This window comes from Podarcis filfolensis (assembly GCF_964270895.1).
Source record: "Podarcis filfolensis genome assembly, chromosome: 14".
Taxonomy (NCBI): domain Eukaryota; kingdom Metazoa; phylum Chordata; class Lepidosauria; order Squamata; family Lacertidae; genus Podarcis; species Podarcis filfolensis.
Genome location: NC_139616.1, coordinates 37409020 through 37430066, shown reverse-complemented (window position 1 = coordinate 37430066; position 21047 = coordinate 37409020). Strand labels below are relative to the sequence as shown.

The 21047-nt window shown below is 43.8% G+C and overlaps 1 protein-coding gene across 1 annotated transcript in view; it reads left to right on the top strand.

Annotated features, from left to right (window-relative positions):
• The window catches only part of SHISA9 (shisa family member 9), a 227875-nt gene that overhangs the window by 9299 nt on the left and 197529 nt on the right, over positions 1-21047 (top strand). Inside the window, exon 2 of the mRNA XM_083585313.1 lies at positions 4076-4203. Within this exon, the coding sequence (XP_083441439.1) occupies positions 4076-4203 (128 nt within the window). The remainder of the gene's footprint in view (positions 1-4075; positions 4204-21047) is intronic.

The window sequence follows — 21047 nt, the reverse complement described above, 5'->3', positions numbered from 1 at the left end:
GTTGTCCCAGTGCAATAAATCAACTCAAAAAACAACAACACCTGCCCATCTTCTGCTTAGAAACGTGATGGGGAGACGACGTTTGTAGGGTTGCAAGAAGTTTTGTGAGGAGTATTATTAGAAGTATTGTAAAAATGGATAATGGGGAGGAAGATTTGTTAAGAGATGTAAAGGCAATATAAAGTTAAGAAATGCATAAGAAGTGGTGAAAACGGTGGATCATCAGAGGTGCTGATGGAAGTCCAAAAAGATTGTATAAGCGATAAGCTTTGTGGTACATTTTATAATTTATGTTAAAATTAATTAATTAATATTATTAAAAAATTGAAAGAAGAAACGTGATGGGGAAATGCACCAAAATGCATCCCAAACAGAGCAGGTGCGGAGTAGTGGCTCAGATTGCTATTTTGGCCATGAAGCTCATCACAACCTACCTCACACAGGGTTGTTGTGGGGATTAAATGAGGAAGGGGGAGAACCACGTACACTGCCTTGAGTTCATTGGAGGAAAAGGGTAGGATGTAAATGCAATAAATAATAAAGCGTGGGGCAAATGGTTAATGGGAAGGTGTATAATCATCACGCAAACAAACCAAGAGAAATTCAGGAGGAAATGTTCCTTGCCATATGACAGCCTTGGGAGCAAAGAATCAAGAGGAATGCTCAATAGTCAAACACAGTCTAACCTCCGCTTAAGTGAACCAGGATGAATGCTCAATAAACAGGTCATTAGATTTGCCACTTTTCTGCTCCCTGCCTCCCTGTCCCAGCACGAAGCCGTCTCCAGCATTTGTGTAAAATATATGCAGCTACCTTAAGCTTTGGCCATTTTTTCTCTATCAAAAATCCTCTCTGAACTGACTGGATCTGTGTGCTGTGTGTGTGTGTGCTTTTTGTGGATTATTCAGGATCAGTCTATAACTTGAGGCTGTATTGGGATAATATTCCCCTCTTAGGAGCCTATTAATGTACACAGCTCTTTGGGATCTTTGCTAGCTGCGAGTTTTTCCTCTGCTATGTAGGCCAGCTCTGCAGTGGCGGGTGTTGAAGATTTGCTTCTTATTGAAGTGTCATTTCAAAATGCCCAAACTCATTCTGGCTACCTGCTCTTACAAATCTTCCTCCTTCTTCTTTTTTAACTGGATCAAGAAAGCACAACCTTCTCCTCTCTATTTTTTTTTAAATAAAAAGAACCTGGTGATCAGAAATCCATCTGACATTCAAATGACATAATACTGCCCCACAGTCAAGAATCACTGAGTATCATGTGTAATTAGCTTGCCATGCACATTAAAAGAGACTCCAACAGTCTGAGAGTAAAAAAAATAAATAAATCTGGATTAATTTTCTCCTCCCCTTTTTGCTACACGTTTCTGTCAGTACCCTCCAGATTTGGTTAGTGGTTATATAATCTATGCTGCCTAGAAGGGCCCAGCCAGACCAGGGACCCTGGCATGGTTTAAATCAGTGGTTCCTAAAGCTTTTTTTTTTTGGTGGGGTGATCATTGCCCCTTGGTTCTATAAATCCACCCCCAGTGCCCCCTACCCTATAAAAAGCATAACCAGAACAGCAGTCAGCATGACCCACTAAGGGAGATAAAGGTAAAGGTAAAGGTACCCCTGACCATTAAGTCTAGTCATGGAAGACTCTGGGGTTGCGGTGCTCATCTTGCTTTATTGGCCGAGGGAGCCAGCGTACAGCTTCCGGGTCATGTGGCCAGCATGACTAAGCCGCTTCTGGCGAACCAGAGCAGTGCACGGAAACGCCGTTTACCTTCCTGCCGGAGCGGTACCTATTTATCTACTTGCACTTTGACATGTTTTTGAACCGCGAGGTTGGCAGGAGCAGGGACCGAGCAACGGGAGCTCACCCTGTTGTGGGGATTTGAACCGCCGACCTTCTGATTGGCAAGTCCTAGGCTCAGTGGTTTAACTCACAGTGACACCCGCATCACTGAGCGAGATAATAACACAATAAAATTCAAAACAGTCACAATCAATTCACATTTATTCATAATCCAATTAAAACTATTTCATGTAATTAATTCAACAAACTTGATGAACTTGATCCAGTGATAACAGCTTTTCAAAGTCTGATAGTTATTTACATCTCCAGTGCCCCTTTGCTACCTGCTTGCCTCTTAGCGGACCTGGTAATTTTTTGGGAGCCACTGGTTTAAATCCTAAGTCTCCAGCCAGTGGGTCAGGACCCACAGGTGCGTTGTGAGGCCACACCAGATGGGTGTCAGCAAAGCTGTTGCCAACATGTTGGATTCCATCTTAGGCTGATCAGACCAAAGGAGCACTACAGGACCAGGACATGTTCTGATGAGATGCTCATTTTATCAATTTCCATGAGTGCTGGAGTATGGCAGGAGAAAGCTATGAGCCATTTTTAAAATAGATATATATTTCTGGGGAACCACATACTCATTCCTTTCCCCTGCCATATTGCAGGACTGGTTTTCATTTAGTAGTAATCTTAGGGGGGACCTCATAAAAACTAGGCTGCCCAAAGTGATTTATTCCCAACTAGGAATGGGGAAGAAATTTGATTTTAAAGGCAAACCTAACCTAACTAGCACTTTCTTTCTGAAACAATACACGGACTCAAAGACAGCCATCTTTGGAAACTCACACTTCTGCAGATGTTGCAAGTAATATGTACAACTAGGTATACACCAGGGTAAAGTGTGCACACGATACTGAAAATACCATACTCAGAAGGATCATGTTAGGGAAAGTTGCTTTGCAAGATGTGTATATCAGGAAAAATGGCAAAGAAAAATGTGTATATCAGGAGAAATTTGCACAAAAATGCTGATGAATTTCCTTGAGGATTTTTTTTGGGGGGGATCAAGCTGATGCAGAATTGTGGAGAACTGAACTGAGGAAATGTGAAGCCGAGAGAAACTGAAATGGACACATTCGCCTATCCTTGTGCCTGTAGAGTTTGCCCAACTTTGCCAGCTGTGTCAAAGTTACTGCAGATGGTGAAGTTGGTGAACATCTCACCCATTTCTGTGAGCACAAAGTGGGGTGGAGTATGGAGAAATTCTACTGGAGGCAATGCTTCTGGGTGCTTTATAAACAAACCCACGAGAATCCAGAATGTGGGAAAGATATAGCTTCAGATGACATCATGAAATCAAATCAGCATGAAGGTGGTATATTTGCTTGGGGGTCTTGGGAGCTGGCCTCATCCAAAAGTGTCTACACCTCCAGCAAAACCACAAAACAGACAGAAGTAGCATTTGCAAGGTATGTGTGTGTTTGTGTTCATGGACTCTTCCCCTGAGTCCTCACTTCGGAAAGGAACATTCTAAAAAGAAGCTTCCGCTGCTCTGATAACAAGTTGTAGCCACCACAAACTGTTGCAGTATATCTTCCCACTCAAATATGAATACTCCTGTCCAGGGTTCCAGCCAGCCATGTGTGAACTCCTCAAGCATGACATTCTACTGTTTCTCTGGTTTTCTTTCCCATCATTCCATATCTCCTGGAGTTGACGGAGCACCCTCAGTCTTCATTGTATGTCTTTTGTTAAAAAGGAATTTCAAAAAACCCCTTTGTGTGTGGTTTTTTTAATTTCTCGTATCTCAGGAGGTACCCAAGTTGGTTGATACCTCCATTTTGTTTTTAGTGGTTTAGTTTGGGCTTCTGTCCTGTTGGCATGGGCTCACAAAGTTTGCTGTTAGTGGGAAGGGATCTACCAAAATTAAAATTTAAGAGTCTATTTCCAGGGCAGGAGAGAGAGAGAGAAAAGAGTTTGGATTTGATATCCTGCTTTATCACTACCCGAAGGAGTCTCAAAGTGGCTAACATTTTCCTTTCCCTTCCTCCCCCACAACAAACACTCTGTGAGGTGAGTGGGGCTAAGAGACTTCAGAGAAGTGTGACTAGCCCAAGGTCACCCACCAGCTGCATGTGGAGGAGTGGGGAATCGAACCTGGTTCACCAGATTACAAGTCTACCGCTCTTAACCACTGCACCACACTGGAGAGAGGGGGAGAGAGCGCCAAAGGTTTTATGGAAGGCTGCATCTAACTCTTTCCCCTTTCCCACCATTCTTTAGGGCTCTTGCTGATGTTATGAGACCAGAAGCTCCCTGCACAACAGACCACATGGAACGAGATCTCAACATTGTGGTCCACGTGCAGCACTATGAGAACATGGAAACGAGACCTCCTGCAAACAACTTGCGTGAGTTGCATTGTCTTGGTTTTTGCTTGGTCACGGTCAGAGATGTTTACAGCTGTGGGAGCCAGTCAACGGGTTCTTGCCAAGGAGAAAGGATCTTTTATTGCCTTGTCACTGAATTCGATAGCAGTAAAGGCTATGCCTTGGCAGTCAGCAAATGCTTTCAGAGTCTGGATTTCACTTTTTGTTTGTTCGGCTGTTGTTCCTCTGCCCCCAATATTTTCATCCCCTTCTGAAAGAGTTAGCTTGAAACATTTATGCAATAGTTTGTTCTTGGTTTTATGCTTCACCTCAGAAGGACAAAAGGAGGGGACCCTCATGCAGCATATTCATTTGGAAGTAGGTCTCAGTAGGTTGTGCCCACTGCTAGTCCTACTCTGAGTAGGCCCACTGAATTCAGCGGACATGACTAATGGGCCCATTCATTTCAGTTGGTCTACTCTGAGTAGGACATAGTTGATGGGACCGACTCCCAAGGAGTCAGCTGCTGCCAAAGCCAGAATTAACAGAGGACTCGACACTTTGCAAAGTTGTCAAAAGGAGGATTATGGATTTTGGCTCAAAGAAGGATATTTGCTGGGAGGCCAGAGCTGAAGTAATGTAGAGATATCCCTCAGGCAGTGGAAAGGTTTATGATGTGCTGCTGTGCATCTTCAGTGTATAAATCGTACTTTAAAATGAGGATATTATACACTTGGATCTTCATGTGGACAGATCTTGCTGCTGCTTTCTCTGCCAGATTGTTGGGGGATATTCTCTGTCCCCCACTGTAAGGATGAAAAATGTGTCTGGCAGGGCAATCCTATGCATGCCTACTCAGAAGTAAGTCTGGCCAAATTCAGTAAGATTTACTCATAGGTAAGTACATATAGTGTAAGTACACACATTTGTGTTTCAGCAGTGGGAGGAGAGGGAAGTGGGATTGGGGCATGCATTAAACCCTTTGAAGGATCAAGACCATCCCTTTTATATGTTTGTATGCTTGCTGTTGCCACGTTTGGGCAAAACATCTGCTGGAGAAAAGTATTTACATGATTACGTAAAGCTAACACTTTGAAATGTCTTAGAAGACTGCATTTTTTTGACAGTTCAGCAATGATGCTTGAATGTATTTATGCCTAAAGTAGGAGAAAGTTTCTAATAGCCAAGTTTCAGTTTCATCAAACAAAAGCTTCCATGCCATTTTTTTCCCTATCAGCAAATGCAAGCAAGAAAAATGCATTTGGTAGGGGAAAAACATTTTATATAATTATATTTGGAGAGAAGATGGAGCAGTACAAAAGAATGGTAGCTGGCGATGACTGCTCCAGCCCACTTGGTGTTATTCAACTTCCAAGAATATCTCAGGCAAGAATGTAAATGGAAGGTCATGAGATCAAAAATTTGACATGAGTGTTTAGACCCTCGGTGCACTGAGTTCTTTTTTAAAATTGGAAATTGCTCTTTAATGTATTTATGGCAAATGGCAAGAGGCAAAATGCTTATTTGGGCAATTTATTCATTAGCTTTTCAGGACCTCTTGAAATGTTTTATGTTGGGGGAGGGGAGGGTTGTTTTGCTGATAATGTCAAAGTTGTTTCAAGCAGTTTCTTAACAAATACTCCCCTCCACCCCATAATAAGAAATCTCAAATGGTGTCAGTCTTTGAAGTGTAATATGAACACTTCCCTATACAAGTCCTTGTGGTTGGAATCGGCGATTTTGTCAAAGTTTGTGATGAAGGTGGGTTGTGATGTTGTGAGAGTGGGTTCTGCAAATGTGATGCAGCTCCCTGTTTGAAACCACTGACCTTAGGCTCTATCTGTATCTGTCTTAAGTTGGCTGACAGTAGGTGCCTGTTGGTTAAAACGTATGTGGAATGTGCAATTGAGTCACAAGATGATGGACAGGCGGTATTGGAGATGGAACTGCATAATAGCTAAAGGCCATTTTGGAACTTCGAGATACATGCTTGTTGAAGAGGTACGTCTTATGACATGAGAAATGACTGCAACCTTGGTTGTCCCCCCCGCCCCCCGCTCAGAAAACTGCCTCTATTGCTCTGTTTTGTGGGTTTTTCTTACATACCACATGTATGGTTCCACTGATGATGACAGGTAGAACAGGAGTAGTCAATATGGTGTCATCCAGGTGCTTTGGACTACATCTTACATCATTCCTGGCCATTGGCCACACTGACAGGGCCTGATGGGAACTGTAGTCCAACAACATCTGCCACCAACACATCGGCTATTACTGATGCATAATATCGTGCTTTTGTTTTCATCTTACATGCAGTTGGGATGGATTGTGTTCAGGCTTCACTTTATACCTTTTCCATTCATATTCCTTTCCTCCCTAACCTCTGCCCACTGTCCGATTCCTCTCTTTTCCTACCCACTCAATAATTAGATCTTTTCTCCCAGATCATAACACCTCTCTCACCACACAACCCTTTCCCTTCCCTTCACTCCCCCACCCATTGTCCTCAAAGAAATATTTCTTTGTATTTGAAATCCTAGCTTGCTCCAAATCCCAGGACACTGGTAGCAGTGTTACTCTCTTCCATGCCAAACTGGTTTAGCCAGTTGAGATGGGAATTATGCGTGTTCAGTTTTCAGTGTGTGGTTGGGTGTGTATGTCCTTGCAAGCATGGTTTTCTATGTGGACAGAGATGGAAGCAGTACAACTTTTTACATTTGCCTTGAATGAAAACCTGCGTTTTATTTTTTTTACATTACTGCATTTCGTAATCCAGCAGATGGCAAAGTTCCAAAATCAGTAAAGCAGAGCTGGGAAGCTTTCAAGGGACCGCATGACAGTGGTAGTTGGGGCCAATGCAGAAGTGTGCAGGTACAATGCAAAAAGTACTGAGGCTGCACTCGCATTCTCTTTTGCGCACATCCATGCACATTAGGGGTAGCCAATATGGTGCCCTCTAATGATATTGTTGGGCTTTTATTCCCATCATCCCTGGGCCAGAATAGCCAATAGCCAACAGGCTATTCTGGGCCAATAGGCTATTCTGGGCCAGAATAGCCAATAGGAGTGGGAGTTTAATTATATCTGGAGGGCTACTTTCTCTCTCTCTCTCTCTCTCTCTCTCTCTCTCTCTCTCTCATTCATTGTCACATAAAACACACAGCAATTCATTCATTATCTCTTTTTATCTCACCCACATAACCCCAGTCTCTCACTCCTCCTGCCCCCTGCTATTAGGTGTGAATATTGCTAGGAGGCTCTTTGCAGATCTAATTGCCACGGGTGGCATTTTGGGTGGAAACAGGATTCACAGCACACTGCAATGGGTTAACCCTTCCTATCCAGTGCTTTTTTTTCCTGGGGGTATTCAAGGGTATGCAGTACTAGCACCCCACCCCCTTCCCAAAAAAGGTTAAAAGTCTTGCACTCACTGTAACAACTTCATAGTGAGTACTGGCACACACACCCTCCTCTTTAAAACAAGCACTGCCTATGGCCTATCGGTTTTCAGTGCTGTTGGCATCTTCAAAACTATGTGTGTGTGGGGAATTATTGGATTATTTTTTACAGAAAACTAAACCCATAACCATTGTTTATAAATGCTTTATGGATTTTGGTGGGAGTTCAGGAACTTGTACAACAGGGATGTGTGGAACAAGGAATCATACAGCCTAAACAATGGAAAATTGCTTTAGAATCCATATGGAATGTTTCCTAGTACCTGAAATTGAGATTGATCCAATTATTATTTGGAGTATATTGGATTCCACAGAATTTGTGTAGGAAGCCACTGTTGAATACAGATAGATGTTGGAGGTGTAATGCTAAGGATGCCTCTTTGAGGCATATGATGGAGGGGGGTGTTCAGTGATTTATTCCTTTTGGTTTGAAGCTGCTACTCACGTAAATTTTGTATTGTTGAAATCCTTGATATTTGCAGATGTTCATGTACTTTTAACTGCATCCTCTTTCCCCTTATTAAATTGCAAATATTTTTTTTTTAAATCAACATCATGATAAAATCTCCCTACCTAGTTGAAACCCTCACCCCCCCAAAAAAAACAGCCACTGCCTTTCACAATAATTAGGTTTGAAATAGTCTCCCTTCAGAACCAAATAACAGGCTGTTTTCAAGCCTAATTAGGCCATGTATTGAGGAGAAGGATGCACAGGTAGATGAAGAGGCCACAGGAACCTGTGGTTTCCTGAAATAGAGGCAATGCAGTGCATTGGGTGGTTTCGACCCAGAATTTGCAGAAGCTGAATTTCTAAAGCATCCTTATTTTATTTTATTGTCATACCGATACGTCAAGAAGCAGATCAAAGGTGTGTTTTTTGGACATGCCTATAGTCTAGAAACAAAACAAAGCAAGGCAAAATGTTGACACTGCAATATACCTGCAGTCTTGCCAAGGAATCAAAATGAACTGGAACTGAAAATGGAAAGGGGAGAGAAAAGAATGCATATTAAGTTACTGAAAATTGAACGGAATCTTAACAATGATTTGAAAACGCATCAAAATAGAATAATGAAAGTGATGAGAAAATAAGAAAATTCCACTTCTGGTTTTTCCAGTGACTTCTAGCCACCTGCCCTTTCAGCAGGTGGAACAGGGAATTTCATGCATGTGGAGCAATACTAATTTCACTCTGTGGACACGGGCTGGCAGAGCTGTGTTGGGGAGTGGGATGCTTCCACCCTATCCAGCACCCCACCCCCAGCATGATGGGTTAAAAGTTTGGAATGCATCCCATAAATGTGCCTTTTTAGTTCAACCCCCTGCTTAATGCAGGAATAGGTACGTAGCAAGCTGTCTTATCCTCAGGCTGACCACTGGAGTGCCATTTGACTAAGTTTACTCAAAGTAGGCCCACTGAAATTAAGGGACATGACAAAGTTAGGCCTTTTGATTTGTATGTGCCTATGTGTATAATGCAGTTTGTATGTAGCTCCTTGATGCATGAACTGTAGCTCAGTATTGTCTAGAGATTGTCAGAAGGCAGAGATTTCCATTCTGACCTATATTCATCACAATAAGCTTTGCACATGTACATCAAGGACATGCAGTTTAGTCGGTTCATATTGGACTTTGCCAAGAACTCTAATTTACCTTGTCAGCAACCTTGAACGCCCTACGAGGCCCGTCCTTTGAGACCAAAAAGGCAGAAGGCAAATGTTTAAACCATACCATCAATCAAATAGTCCCAATTTTTAAGTGGACCAAGAAATGTAATTGTTTGACCACCTGGTTTTCATGCACCAGAGGTGGGGAACCTCAGGGCTGGGGGCCAAATGTGGCCCTCCTATCCTCTCTATCTGGCCCCTGAAACTCTCTGCCACACCCCTCACTGATCCCATTTCACACCTCCTGAGTTTTTTTGCCTAGCTGGACTGGAATATGTGAGTGTGTGCAGAAACTAATCCACTGTACAAAGATAAAGTTTACATTTGTCATCCCCCCACTTTTGCCTTTGGCCCTGCCCTCCACTGGCATGTGGCCCTTGGAATGTTGCACAGAAGGAATGTGGCCCTCAGTTCCCCACTCTGCCATGCATAAATACAAACCATTGTTTGCCAAATTGGCTTGAGAGAATCAGCTCTGTATCAGGTTGCAAGGGGTTTATTTTTGGGGGGGGGGTCAACATTTGGTAGGTTGCCCCCTGTGGCTGCCCCTCCTCACCACTGTTACCATGGATACCTAGAAGGAAAGAGTGAGGTGATGGGAGGCTGCTGTGACTTCTTCACGTTCCTGTCCCTCCTTGTTTGCTCAGTCTTGGCAAGGAAACTGCTGGTGACAGCAACAAGGCCAGAGGGTTCTGCTGATTGCCAGTGGGCCCTTCCTAGGATGCCCAATGATGATGACCCTTTATGCTATGACACCTGTTGTACACCACAATATGAAATCCCCAAATGCACAAGTGCAAAAATTTTCCTGATATCCTGATAGCCAATGGGGATTCTGCTTTCTGTGTTGCCCTTTTCTTCTCTGAAATGTCCAGGGTGGGTCTAGCAAAGGGCAGAGTGTCATTCTATGGACAACTTAATCCAAACAGACAATATATTTATTGCCTTGACCTTTCATTCTTTAGCTTTCAATATTTACCTTCTTTAGAGATGCTAGGGAAAGTCTCCTGAGCCAGGCCTGGGAGGAGGAGGAGGAGGAGACGAAGAAGAAGAAGAAGAAGAAGAAGAAGAAGAAGAAGAAGAAGAAGAAGAAGAAGAAGAGGAAGACGACGACCTTTAGGGGTTTAATGAAGTCCATCTCAGTGGAGAAGTGAGGCCATTGCCAACCCTTCACATTTCTTCTCTGGCTCAGATTGAATTTCAAACTGGAGAAATTTTGCTGTTTTGACCCTAATTAGGCTTCCCTCTGTTCTCTAAGAGATAATGGAGCATCTCAGGTCAGAGAAAAACCCCAAATAGGTGAAATCTTCTCCTCTGACTTTGCTCATTCACCACTTTTTCCTGCCCCCCCCCCAAATAATGGAGGAATTATTACTTGAGGGAGTATGTTTGGGAAGCTCACCCATCTCTAGTCTATCGGGCCCCATTTCCAACCAGTAATATCTCCAATTTTCTTTTGCAAACTTATATTGGGTCTTTGGAATGCAACTATTTAGTTTGCAAATCTGAACACACCCTCAAACAAGACTTATCAGTGAATAATTAAGAACAGTAGTCAACAGGCACGTTTTAAACTTCGCACCTATTCTGTTTCCAGTAATCCCTGTTAAAACAGTAAATGATAATAAAAGAAGGTATAAGGCTAATATGCAAGAGCCTCAAGTCACAAATAATGATGCATTGTAAATTAAAGAAAAAAGCTCCTACTTATTGCAGTCGTATCTGTCATTAACCCATTCATTATCCTTACAATTTTCATTCCCCTTTCCATCTATCCTAAACCAATTGATTTTCTCACATCGTTTCTTAATCCAGTTGTAATATTGTGATGTTATTCATGTTAAGAGTGCGGTCCATCCTAAGCATGCCTACTCAGAAGTAAGCCTCATTATGTCCAGTGGGGCTTACTCCCAGGAAAGTGTGTACAGGGCTGCAGCTTCGTCCTAACATTTATTTGTTTGTGTATTTCTGGCACTTCCGTAATTCTCCAGTTATTTAGTATACAACAAAATACACTCTTAGCATGTGATTTTGACTTTGTTTAACGTGGCAGGCACAAAATTATTAGTCTGCGCAGAGTTCTTTCTCAAAAGCTATCCGCAAACTGGGTGCATTGTCAGAAGAACGGCAAGTGAGGTTCAACATAAGGAAATAAGTGGTGAAAAAGGTGGGAACCCTAACTTCATACATACACTGATGTGGGCTGAGCATGTGTTTGCTAACCAGGAAAGAAATTTGGCATCACAGTTAGATAGAACAATGAAAGTATCCACTTTATTTATGGAATGGAGGAAGGCAAATTCCAGGCTAGGGCTGATTAAGAAGGGGGTTGAAAGTAAAACGAGGGGTCTTCATACATTACATTCAGTGAGTGTACAGTCTATGTCCCTTTGTACATGACAGATGAGCTGTACACATAAAAAGGTGTAGACTCTTTCACACAAACACTTGTACGTACATTTGTAGGGAGCACCTGTGTAACATGTGGACAAACCTACATACAGTATTGTGAAGTCTTCCTACCAATCTGTGCTATAGGCACATTTTGAATACCATGCACAATTCTGATAGTGCCCTCCCTTCTCAAAAAGGATACCAGAAAGCTTGGAAAAGCTTAAGAAAAGAGCAACCCAAAATTCTCAGGGATTTGAACCATCTTCCTCAAAGCACTCTGGGCTCTCTTTCTTTATCAATTGCAGCTCACGGGATCAGAAAACCAGATCAGGATATACAGTTCAGTTTTTGACAGAATGTGACAGCTGGCATTGTTTGAGAGGTTAACACACTGTACTAGACTAGACAGAGGATGCAGGAAAAGAAGATCAATTTATAGATATCTAGTTTCCTTTCAGATCATCCGTAAAGGAGCCCCCCTGTAATTTTCACCCACTGAAATCCCAGATATTTTTTTTGCAGGGGGGGGGGAGGTCTGTATTGTAATACAGCAAAAAGGAGGAATTGTTGAAGGGAAAAGTCTGTTATGTAAGCTGAGTGCATAAAATTCTGATGCATTTAAGACGCTTATGACTCAAACTCATTGTACACAAATCTATGCTTATTAAGTTTATTGTTATGTCAGGAAAGTGCAATAAAATATATTTGCAGAAAGAAATTTGGTGAGTAAGGGAAGACATGGCTGAAATGGATAAATTATGGGTGGTGTGAAGGAAGTAGAAAGATAAGTTTCCCCCCCTCTCTCATCATATTCAGGGTCAGGCTATGAAAGTGACTGGTGGCAGATTCAGGACAGATCAAAGGAAGTCACAACACATAATCTCATAAACACATCACTGCATAATCACACAGTGCATAATCAGTTTATGGAATTCACTGCCACAAGATCTAACAATGACCACCAGCTTAGATGCCTTTAATCAAATTAAGAGAGGATGGGGCTTAGCTTATGATATTCTTTTGGGACAGACCACAGAAAGCCACAACCTATAAATGCAACATTGCACCATCACACAGAATGCATAATCAATGTAAGGAATGTGCTACTGTAGCTCAGTTTTATAGATTATCTCCCTTGCAGGCAAAACCCAAGTTCAGTCCTTGGTATCTTCAGAGTGGGCTTAGACAGACCCCTGTCTGAAACCCAACAGAGCTGCTGCCAGCCGGTGCAGGCTACACTAAGGTAGAAGTGCCAATGGTCTGACTTGGTAGAAGTCTACTTCCTATGTTGTGAAGATCACTTGATTAGATGCCTTTAGTCAAAATTCATAGAAGAGAAATCTGTCAAGTGGTTTACAGTTCTGACTGTCATGTAGAGCCTCCAGGATTTGATAGTGTTTGTTTATTTTGAATATTCATGAACCACCTTTCATTCAAATGACTCTAAGGCGGCTTGCAAGCAACAAAAAGGCCCAAACTTGCAGGCTTACATGCACACAACACAGCACCCTTTAGTCACGTGGTTAATGGATGAGGCTAGTGGCTGCATCCCTTTCTTTCTGCAGTTGCCTAGGGCAACCAGTGGAGTGTCTGATCCAACCGGGTTTCTCTCATGTGCTTGCATAATTGACATTTGAATGCAATAAGGATACACTGCAGAATTTGTTTTACTATGTGCCTGTAAATATTTCTTTAATGTTCAGAGCTGATAAGAATGTCATGTCACACCAGAGTAATAGTCTTTCCTTCCACAAGTGCACACTCCCATAACTTGTCAGCAATATAGCTTGTTTGTATCATGTGCTACCAAAAGATACTATCCACCAAAGTAATTGTCTATAATGCATTGGGTTGGGTTTTGGAAATGATTGGACAGCGCTTGCAGAACCTCAGGGGAAGCCTAGGAAAAACGCAAAGTTTTTCTTGAGCTTCTCTTAAGTTGCAATCCTTGTGATGTTTTCAGCTTTCCTTTGATTTCCTGCACGTAACAGCTGCAAGGACTGCTATTTTTTGTTAAGTTTTCCACTTGTGTTTTGCAAGTGCTATGACAAGAACTTTCACTGCTGCGTGCTTCAGGTAGAACCCCTCCCTGAATCCCATTGCAGGTTTTGATGGTACTGAGTTCTCAGAACATCTCAGACAGTTGTGCATATCTGGAGCAACTTCCACAACTAGTTTAATGGCCTGGGAGATATTGCTGTGTCTCATATGCCAGAACTAGGTAGCAGAACTAGCATTTTCAGAATGAGTGAGATATATCTGAGGGACTGTCTTGTACACAGCTAATGGCATAGGGGTGCCTTTCTGGAGTGCCTTGATTACTGCCACATCGTCCCAAAATAACAACTGCTGTAACATGGGACTTGGACCCCTTGTTCTGTAAACACACAAAACTTATCAGCATTCCCTCTTCTTGCTTTTCCTTCCTTCTGCCTCCTTGTTCCTTATCTCCCTACTTATCTGTTTGAAAGCACAAGGCTGCAAGAGCAAGACAATAAAGATACAATCTAAACCTCTTCCAGACAGATGTATAACACCAAAGGGATGTTTTTCAAACATTATGCTTTGGTCTTCATTTTTGTTCTTCTCCTTCCCATCATCATCATGACCATTATCGCTGTTATTAAATAAGTACTATTAATTGACTGCCACAGAATTGGCACACGGGTGTATGTTAATATACAAAGCCCTGAACCATTTGGGCCCATGATACCTGGAGGACTGGCTAAGCCCTTATTCCCCCAGCTCAATTACTGAGATCATCGGCTGGGGCAGTTGTACCATGCATTACAGATTCCTAAGTAGCTTCAACCAGAAGTCAGGCATTCAAGTTTTCTGCTTGGGGACCGCATTCTCTTTTTGGCAAATATTTGAGGGTCCCATGCCAGTGGTGGTTGGAGCCTGAGGCAAAAATGGGCAGAGCAACACATGCCAATTTTACTTTTGTACAGTAAGCTGGGTTCTATGCACCACCCCTCTATCTAGGCATCCAATAGCCATGAGCAGAGTTCAAGAACACACCCAAGCAAAGCAAAACATTTGTGGGGCAAAGAGGGCCAGTAGGGGGTGGGGTCTGTGAAAACCTTCAGGGCCAGATGGAGAGGGCGGGCAGGAGGGAGACCTTCGGCTCCTGGGTCTGAGTTTCCCCACCTCTGGTCTAAAGGGGTATATATGCCTCTGACTGCCAAGTGGGGCAAATGTTATTGCACTCAGGTCCTGATTGAAGGCCTCCCATTGGCATCTGTGAGACTGGTTGCTGAACCAGCAGGGCCTTTGCCCTGATCCAGGAGGGCTCTTATATGCTTACAAATGCTATGCACACCCTTCCATTTGATATATACTTTGTATGGCATCCATGGCATACAAAGAATTCCAAATAAATACGGCTTTCCCATCCAACTGATGAAATGAATGAAAAGCTGTGCCCTGTATCTCTGATTGCATCTTTGCAAGTAAACCTCAACAAACATTCCCTTCCTCTTTTCTTTTGGGGTAGCCACCACAAATCTGTCTCCGGCTGAAATGGACAGCCTCAAAATAAATAAACAAAAGAAGCTGAAATATGAGAGCAGCACTGCCTACCAGGAAACATTTCAACCTACCTGCCTGATTAGTGAAATATGCCTCCACACTCCCACGTCCCCCATTCTGTGACAGGAAGGCAGCATTAGGATTTGTGTTTTGCCTGCTGGCCTCACACTGCTGAGTTAATGACTGAGCACATCTAATTTCCCATGTCCTCAAGCCCTGACTCACCTTACGTGAAATGGCCACCTCTCTAATGCACTGCAGGAAACCCGCGATAAAGACAAAGGCAGGCTTTTCAATTTCCCCAGTGGGTTGCTTCAAAAGTTGCTTTTAAACCTATGAAAGCGACCCTTTGGTGTCTCATTCTTGCCACCACTGCTGAGGCTTGGATTTCTCAGATTCGGAGCAAGGATGAGGAGCTGTCCAGCGGGAAGAGTGCTGAAGCCTCAGTGGAGTTGTCCATCCAAGGAGTCAAAACTAGCACATACAATTAGGGGATGATTAGAATGTGGTGATGGACTAGCGACTGCCAGGCTGCATGTGAAGAGCTTAATAGTTGGTTTTGTTACTTCATCCCTTCCTAGTTGCTTCAGCAGGGCTGCAGCCTGGGGAATACTATGCTGAATGGGTCAGCAGCTTAGAGATGTGTGGTCACATTCTGCCGTATGTAGACAGCAACACAGCAACACAGCAACACAGCAACTTCTGATCTGGGTTTAGAGTCACTGCTGTTTCTGATCCTGGCATCACAGAGATGATTATAAAGATCTGGAGTTAGGATTTGTGACCAGTCAGGGAGCCACAGGCCCCCTGAGTCTACAGCAGTTGTGGGAAACTCCAGATGTTACTGAACTGCATCTCCCATCAGCTCCAGCAAGCATGACAATGGCCAGGGATGATGAGAGCTGTAGTTCAGCAACATCTGGAGGGGCAAACATTTCCCCACACCTCGTCTACAGACTTCTTGGATAGGACATCTTCCATGGTTGTGGAGGTGGGTAATTTGGCAGGGTGCTTTGTCTGTCCTTCTTCACACTTGGCTGGCAATAGGGCGGTCCTCCTTTGGAGACATCTCATCCAGTGCTGGTTCTGGCCATGAGTGGGTCTTGACTGGAAAGGTGGGCCCTTCTCTTATTAGTCCTGCTTTGCACTCAATAGTTTTTGCCTGGCTGGAAAAAAACTCCTTGGCCGCTTGCTTCTTTGGATGGAGTATCGGGAGGTGTGTCTAGAAATGAGCCTGCTGCACAAAGGTAAAATTTACATTACTTGCCCCACCCACTTTTGCATCTGGCCCTACCTACTATGGGCATGTGGCCCATGGGCTGTAAAAGGCTCCCCACCCCAGCTCAGTACAGCACACAGGGACTTGCCTGTTTCCATGTGGAAGGATTTTCTTGAGCTGAAAACTCATTACACCTGAAGCAGCCCTCAGAATGATGCCTTTAGTAATTTCCCCCTCAGTTCCTAATGATTGCTGCTCGATATCAGTGGAATCATCACCCGGTGGCTGTCACGCTTCCTAAATGAGAGGAATAAGAAATGGCTGTTGGTACAGGACACTTTATTTTCCCATGCCATGACACTCCTCTGCATGTCAATAGTATTGTTTTGCTCTTAGCTAGGTAGCAGCTGCACGGGGAAGTCAATTCCTTTGGCTGCTGTTGGTTAGGGTGTGATATCAGTGACGCTCTTCATGGACCAAATCTGGGAGGAGTCCAGTGGATGATCTTCACATTGGACAATGTTCCCCAAAAGTTTCTGAAATGAGCATCCATGTTGTTAAAACTGGTTTTGGGAAGATAGGATAACCCAATGGCTGTACACATTGCAACACAAGCAATAGTCTATGCAAGTGGTTCTAACAGCAGACTAATTCAGTTTCTTGCACTGGATAATTGTTATTCATCTACTTTATTTATTATTGCATTTGTATCCCCAGTATCATCCAAAGGCATTTAAGGGTCATACACGGCTTACCCCAAAATCCAGATTATTCTCACAATAGCCCTGTGAAGTAGGCTGAGAGTTGGTAACTAGTCCAAGGTCACTCAGTGAGTTTCATGGCTGTGTGGGGATTTGAACCCTGGTGTCCCGGGTCCAGGTCTGATCACTGCACAACACTGCCTCTCCAGCTGGATGCATGGACTGGATTCATTGAGAAGTATCAAAGTCTTTCCCTGTTGCTCCAGAGGGCAGGCCTGGAACTTATGAGGAGAAATGGAAAGGAAGCGGGTTTGGGGCTAAACATCAAGAGTGGTTTGACAATGGGATTCAGCTGGATCCTCCTCAGGAGTGGCCAGTGTGATGTTGTGGAGCTGTTCTCCCAACACCAGTGCCACTGTTGCTTACCTGTCTGAAGTGGAACAGGATGGCAGAGGTCAGGGGCTGCATGGGCACACTAGCAGAGCCAATTTGGTAAGTTGCCAGTGTAATCTGGCCTCTGCACCGTCCTTCCCCATCCCCACATCACAGTGCCAGTGGTGGAAGGGAGCTCTGTAGCACCACCCTGGCTACTCCTGGCCCTCCTTTGCAGGTAGAGATGAAGGAGAAATTCAGTTCCATTCCTATTAAAAGGTGGGTCTACCCAGTTCTCTGAAATACTATGCAAATTGAAACACAGCCATCCTTCAAAATCCAAATTTTGCAGAACAGGTCTCCAGCCAAGTAATGTGTACAAAAACGCATAAAACTGGTGTATAGTGTGCCTATAAATGCATATATTAGTCAACATGCCATACAAAAATGCATCATGTAATGGAATTTCCACTTTGCAAAAATGTGTCTTCTAGGTGAAACTGGAAACAAAGATGTGTCTATTAGACGTTCGCAGTCAAATGCTTTATTATTACGAGGACTTTATTATTGTTACTGCTTGTGAAAACTTCAGGAGAACTGACCTGAAGACTGGGGAAAGAGTGAAATGGAGAGAAACTGAAATTGACAGATTCAATCATCCCTATTTGCAGGAGATAAGAAAAGCCTGGTGGACAGCCATCTGCTCCAGTTGCAAGATTCCTGCAGTGGGCAGGGAGGACTGGACTAGCTTGCTGCTTTGATTCCTCTGAGCTATAAATGTGGGTGGTGCAACAAATGCAAATTTCACCTTTGTGCAGCAGACCATTTTCTATGCTCAGTCACACGTCCCTCACTGCCCTCCATCCAGGGGAGCAAGAGGCATTGTCAGGATTGATGGACACATTCAAGCCATGCAACAATATTTAGGGTGCTGAAGCAGAGCCAGTGAGGGGCATGGCCTGGGCTTAGTTCCAAGGGGCAGGTAGGCCTGGAGACCTGGGTTTGGCTCTCACCACCTGTGCTAAAGAGGCCTCCTCAGCCTGATATGCAGAAGTCTGAACTCCCAGCAGGCACTGTAAGCCCCCTCAGACAGCAATTGTACGTCTCGTTGATTGCCTACATGAATTACTCAGCCTCTGTAATCTACCAGTGCTGATTAATTAGTCCTGAGTTTGTATTTAACCACTTTCCGCAAGCCGTTTAATGTAAAATATAATTAATTTACATTTCATAAAATACGGATCTGCGAGGCTAGCATGGAATACAATGTGAAGAGCCTGCCGTGGAAATGGGTAATTGTTAATTTGAAACACAGAGCGCACTGCTTTGTTTGTTTGTGCGCATTACAGCTCAAGTCAAAAGATGTATCCATGGCATGGAGCAAATGGAGAGGCTCATAGTACATTTGGTTAGATAACTGCAGGACAATGTAGGGGACTGATTCTTTCTTATGCTGCATGGCGCAGGAGGAAGGGGAGGAAGTAATGAGTTTAGAAAATTAAATATATGTAAGCTCACACACACACACACCCCGCAAGCCCAGGGCCTAATTCAGCATGTGTGGACCACAGGCATTTGTCCTTGGCTAAGTTCAGTGTAATGTACCACAGGCAGCTGAGGGCGGGGGGAGTCTTTTTTGTAAGTTCAGTAGATCTTGTCTGGATGCTAAAATGGCTCTTGTCAGACATGATTTATCAGTTCGACTCCCTGGGAAATCAGTGAAAGGGATCTTGCATGTGCCGCTGTTCAGCAGAGTTTGTCGCTTTCATTTAGTACTCGATCCACATTCCGTTAAAGACTCCGAGGACTGGCTGGAGCTTAAGCTCCAGAATGGTAAAGGCGTAAAAGTTGGGATGAATCCAGAACAGAGCTGGTTCCTGGTTTGAGTGAGCTCTTGACAGCATGCCTCTGTTTGCGAGGGTTGCTAGAATGGTGCCCCTGGGTACCGCTGTGCTTGCTTAGTTCCTTCTATAGGACTGCAAAAGGTCTCTGTAAGCATTGCCTCAAAAATCTGCAATGGACAAGAGACAGTTTGAATTTCCTGCTCAGATGCTTCGCCTCTCCTACACGCAACACCTCCCGGTAAACATGGACTCATTTCGTTGGATGCTAGAACTGGACACACACCCTCCCATCTGTTCTGAATACAGAAGAGGTGCAATGAGCTTCTCTCTGTGAGTGAACATGATGGTGGGTCACTTTCCTTTCCCCCTTATGGGGTGTTTGATGTGGGAAGCAGCACTCTCACACCATTTTGTGGTCCTGGCTCTTTTTCTGCTCTTGAGGCCATCTTGCGCTATGCCATGCCCCCATGGTAGCCATTTTGTGACTGACACACATGACTTAAAAGAAAAATCTCAATAGGACCAGTGGCCCACAAAGGATGGCCACTCCTGCTTGGGTCCTCTTCTACACCAGTTGACTCCAGTGGGCTGATTGGCTGGTGGTAGCAAGAGGCAGAGGCAACACACCAATCAGCAATGGGTAGTTGTGAGCTGCCATCTGAATTTCCCACAGTTCCTTTTATGTAGCATTGTTGGGGACATTCCTAATGTGGCAAAGTCACACCATCTTGCAGTTCCTGGTTCAAGAGCACTTTCTCTTCTTGGGCATCACGCTTGGACTGGAACAACATGAAACCTTTTTAGTAATACACATTTTTCACTGTAAGTGGACATTTCCAGTATCATAAGGGATCACTCTTTCGCTTGTTATTAAAAGCGTTATTTCCTCTCTCAGGTACTTAGCGCCAGACAGATCTCACACATTTTGCCTTCCTGCTTTGGAAAAAGAAAGGAACACTGTAGAGGAGGAAGAGGAGACACCCTCCGGATTATTCTCCTTCACATGAAATGCATAGCTTTGAAATTGCCCTATAGTCGGAACACATGGCCTTAGACTGTGTCACAACACTGTTCAGTCTAGCTCAGTATTGTCTATATTGACCGACAGTGGCTCTCCAGCCTTACCTGGAAATGCTAGAGATTGAACCCAGGACATTCTGCATGCAAAGCAGATGCTCTCTTGCTGAGCTACAGCCCTTCAGTGTGGACTCCAGTGTGAAAAACACAGCACACTGTAGTTTATATCCCATGTTTAGAGTAGGCCTATTTAAATTAATGGACATGACTAATTTAGGTTCACTAATTTCAGTGGGTAAAACACAGTTGTTTGCAACTCTAGCGATTCAGATATGGGCTTCTGCATCTTGAGTGCATTGTATATTGAGTGTTATGGCCCCATGAAATCATTCTTCAACTTGGAAAGTAAGATGACCTCCTGGGTATGCAGAACTCAGCAAGGAAAACTGGGATGTGTAGTCTTCCAGGGCACCCGAGTCCCAGGGCTCCTGGTAGCTGGGATGCTGCTATGTTAGGATCTCTGACTCAATGGAGGGGATAGTCCTCACTGCTACTGCTACCAAAAAAGTTTGAGGGAAGGAGACAGCAAGGTATAACACAAGGGGCCCATGGGTAGGAGGCTTAAGAAAGGCATTTGTGCCTCATTGTACTTCCTAAGATTTAATCAAGAGCATAACGGGCTT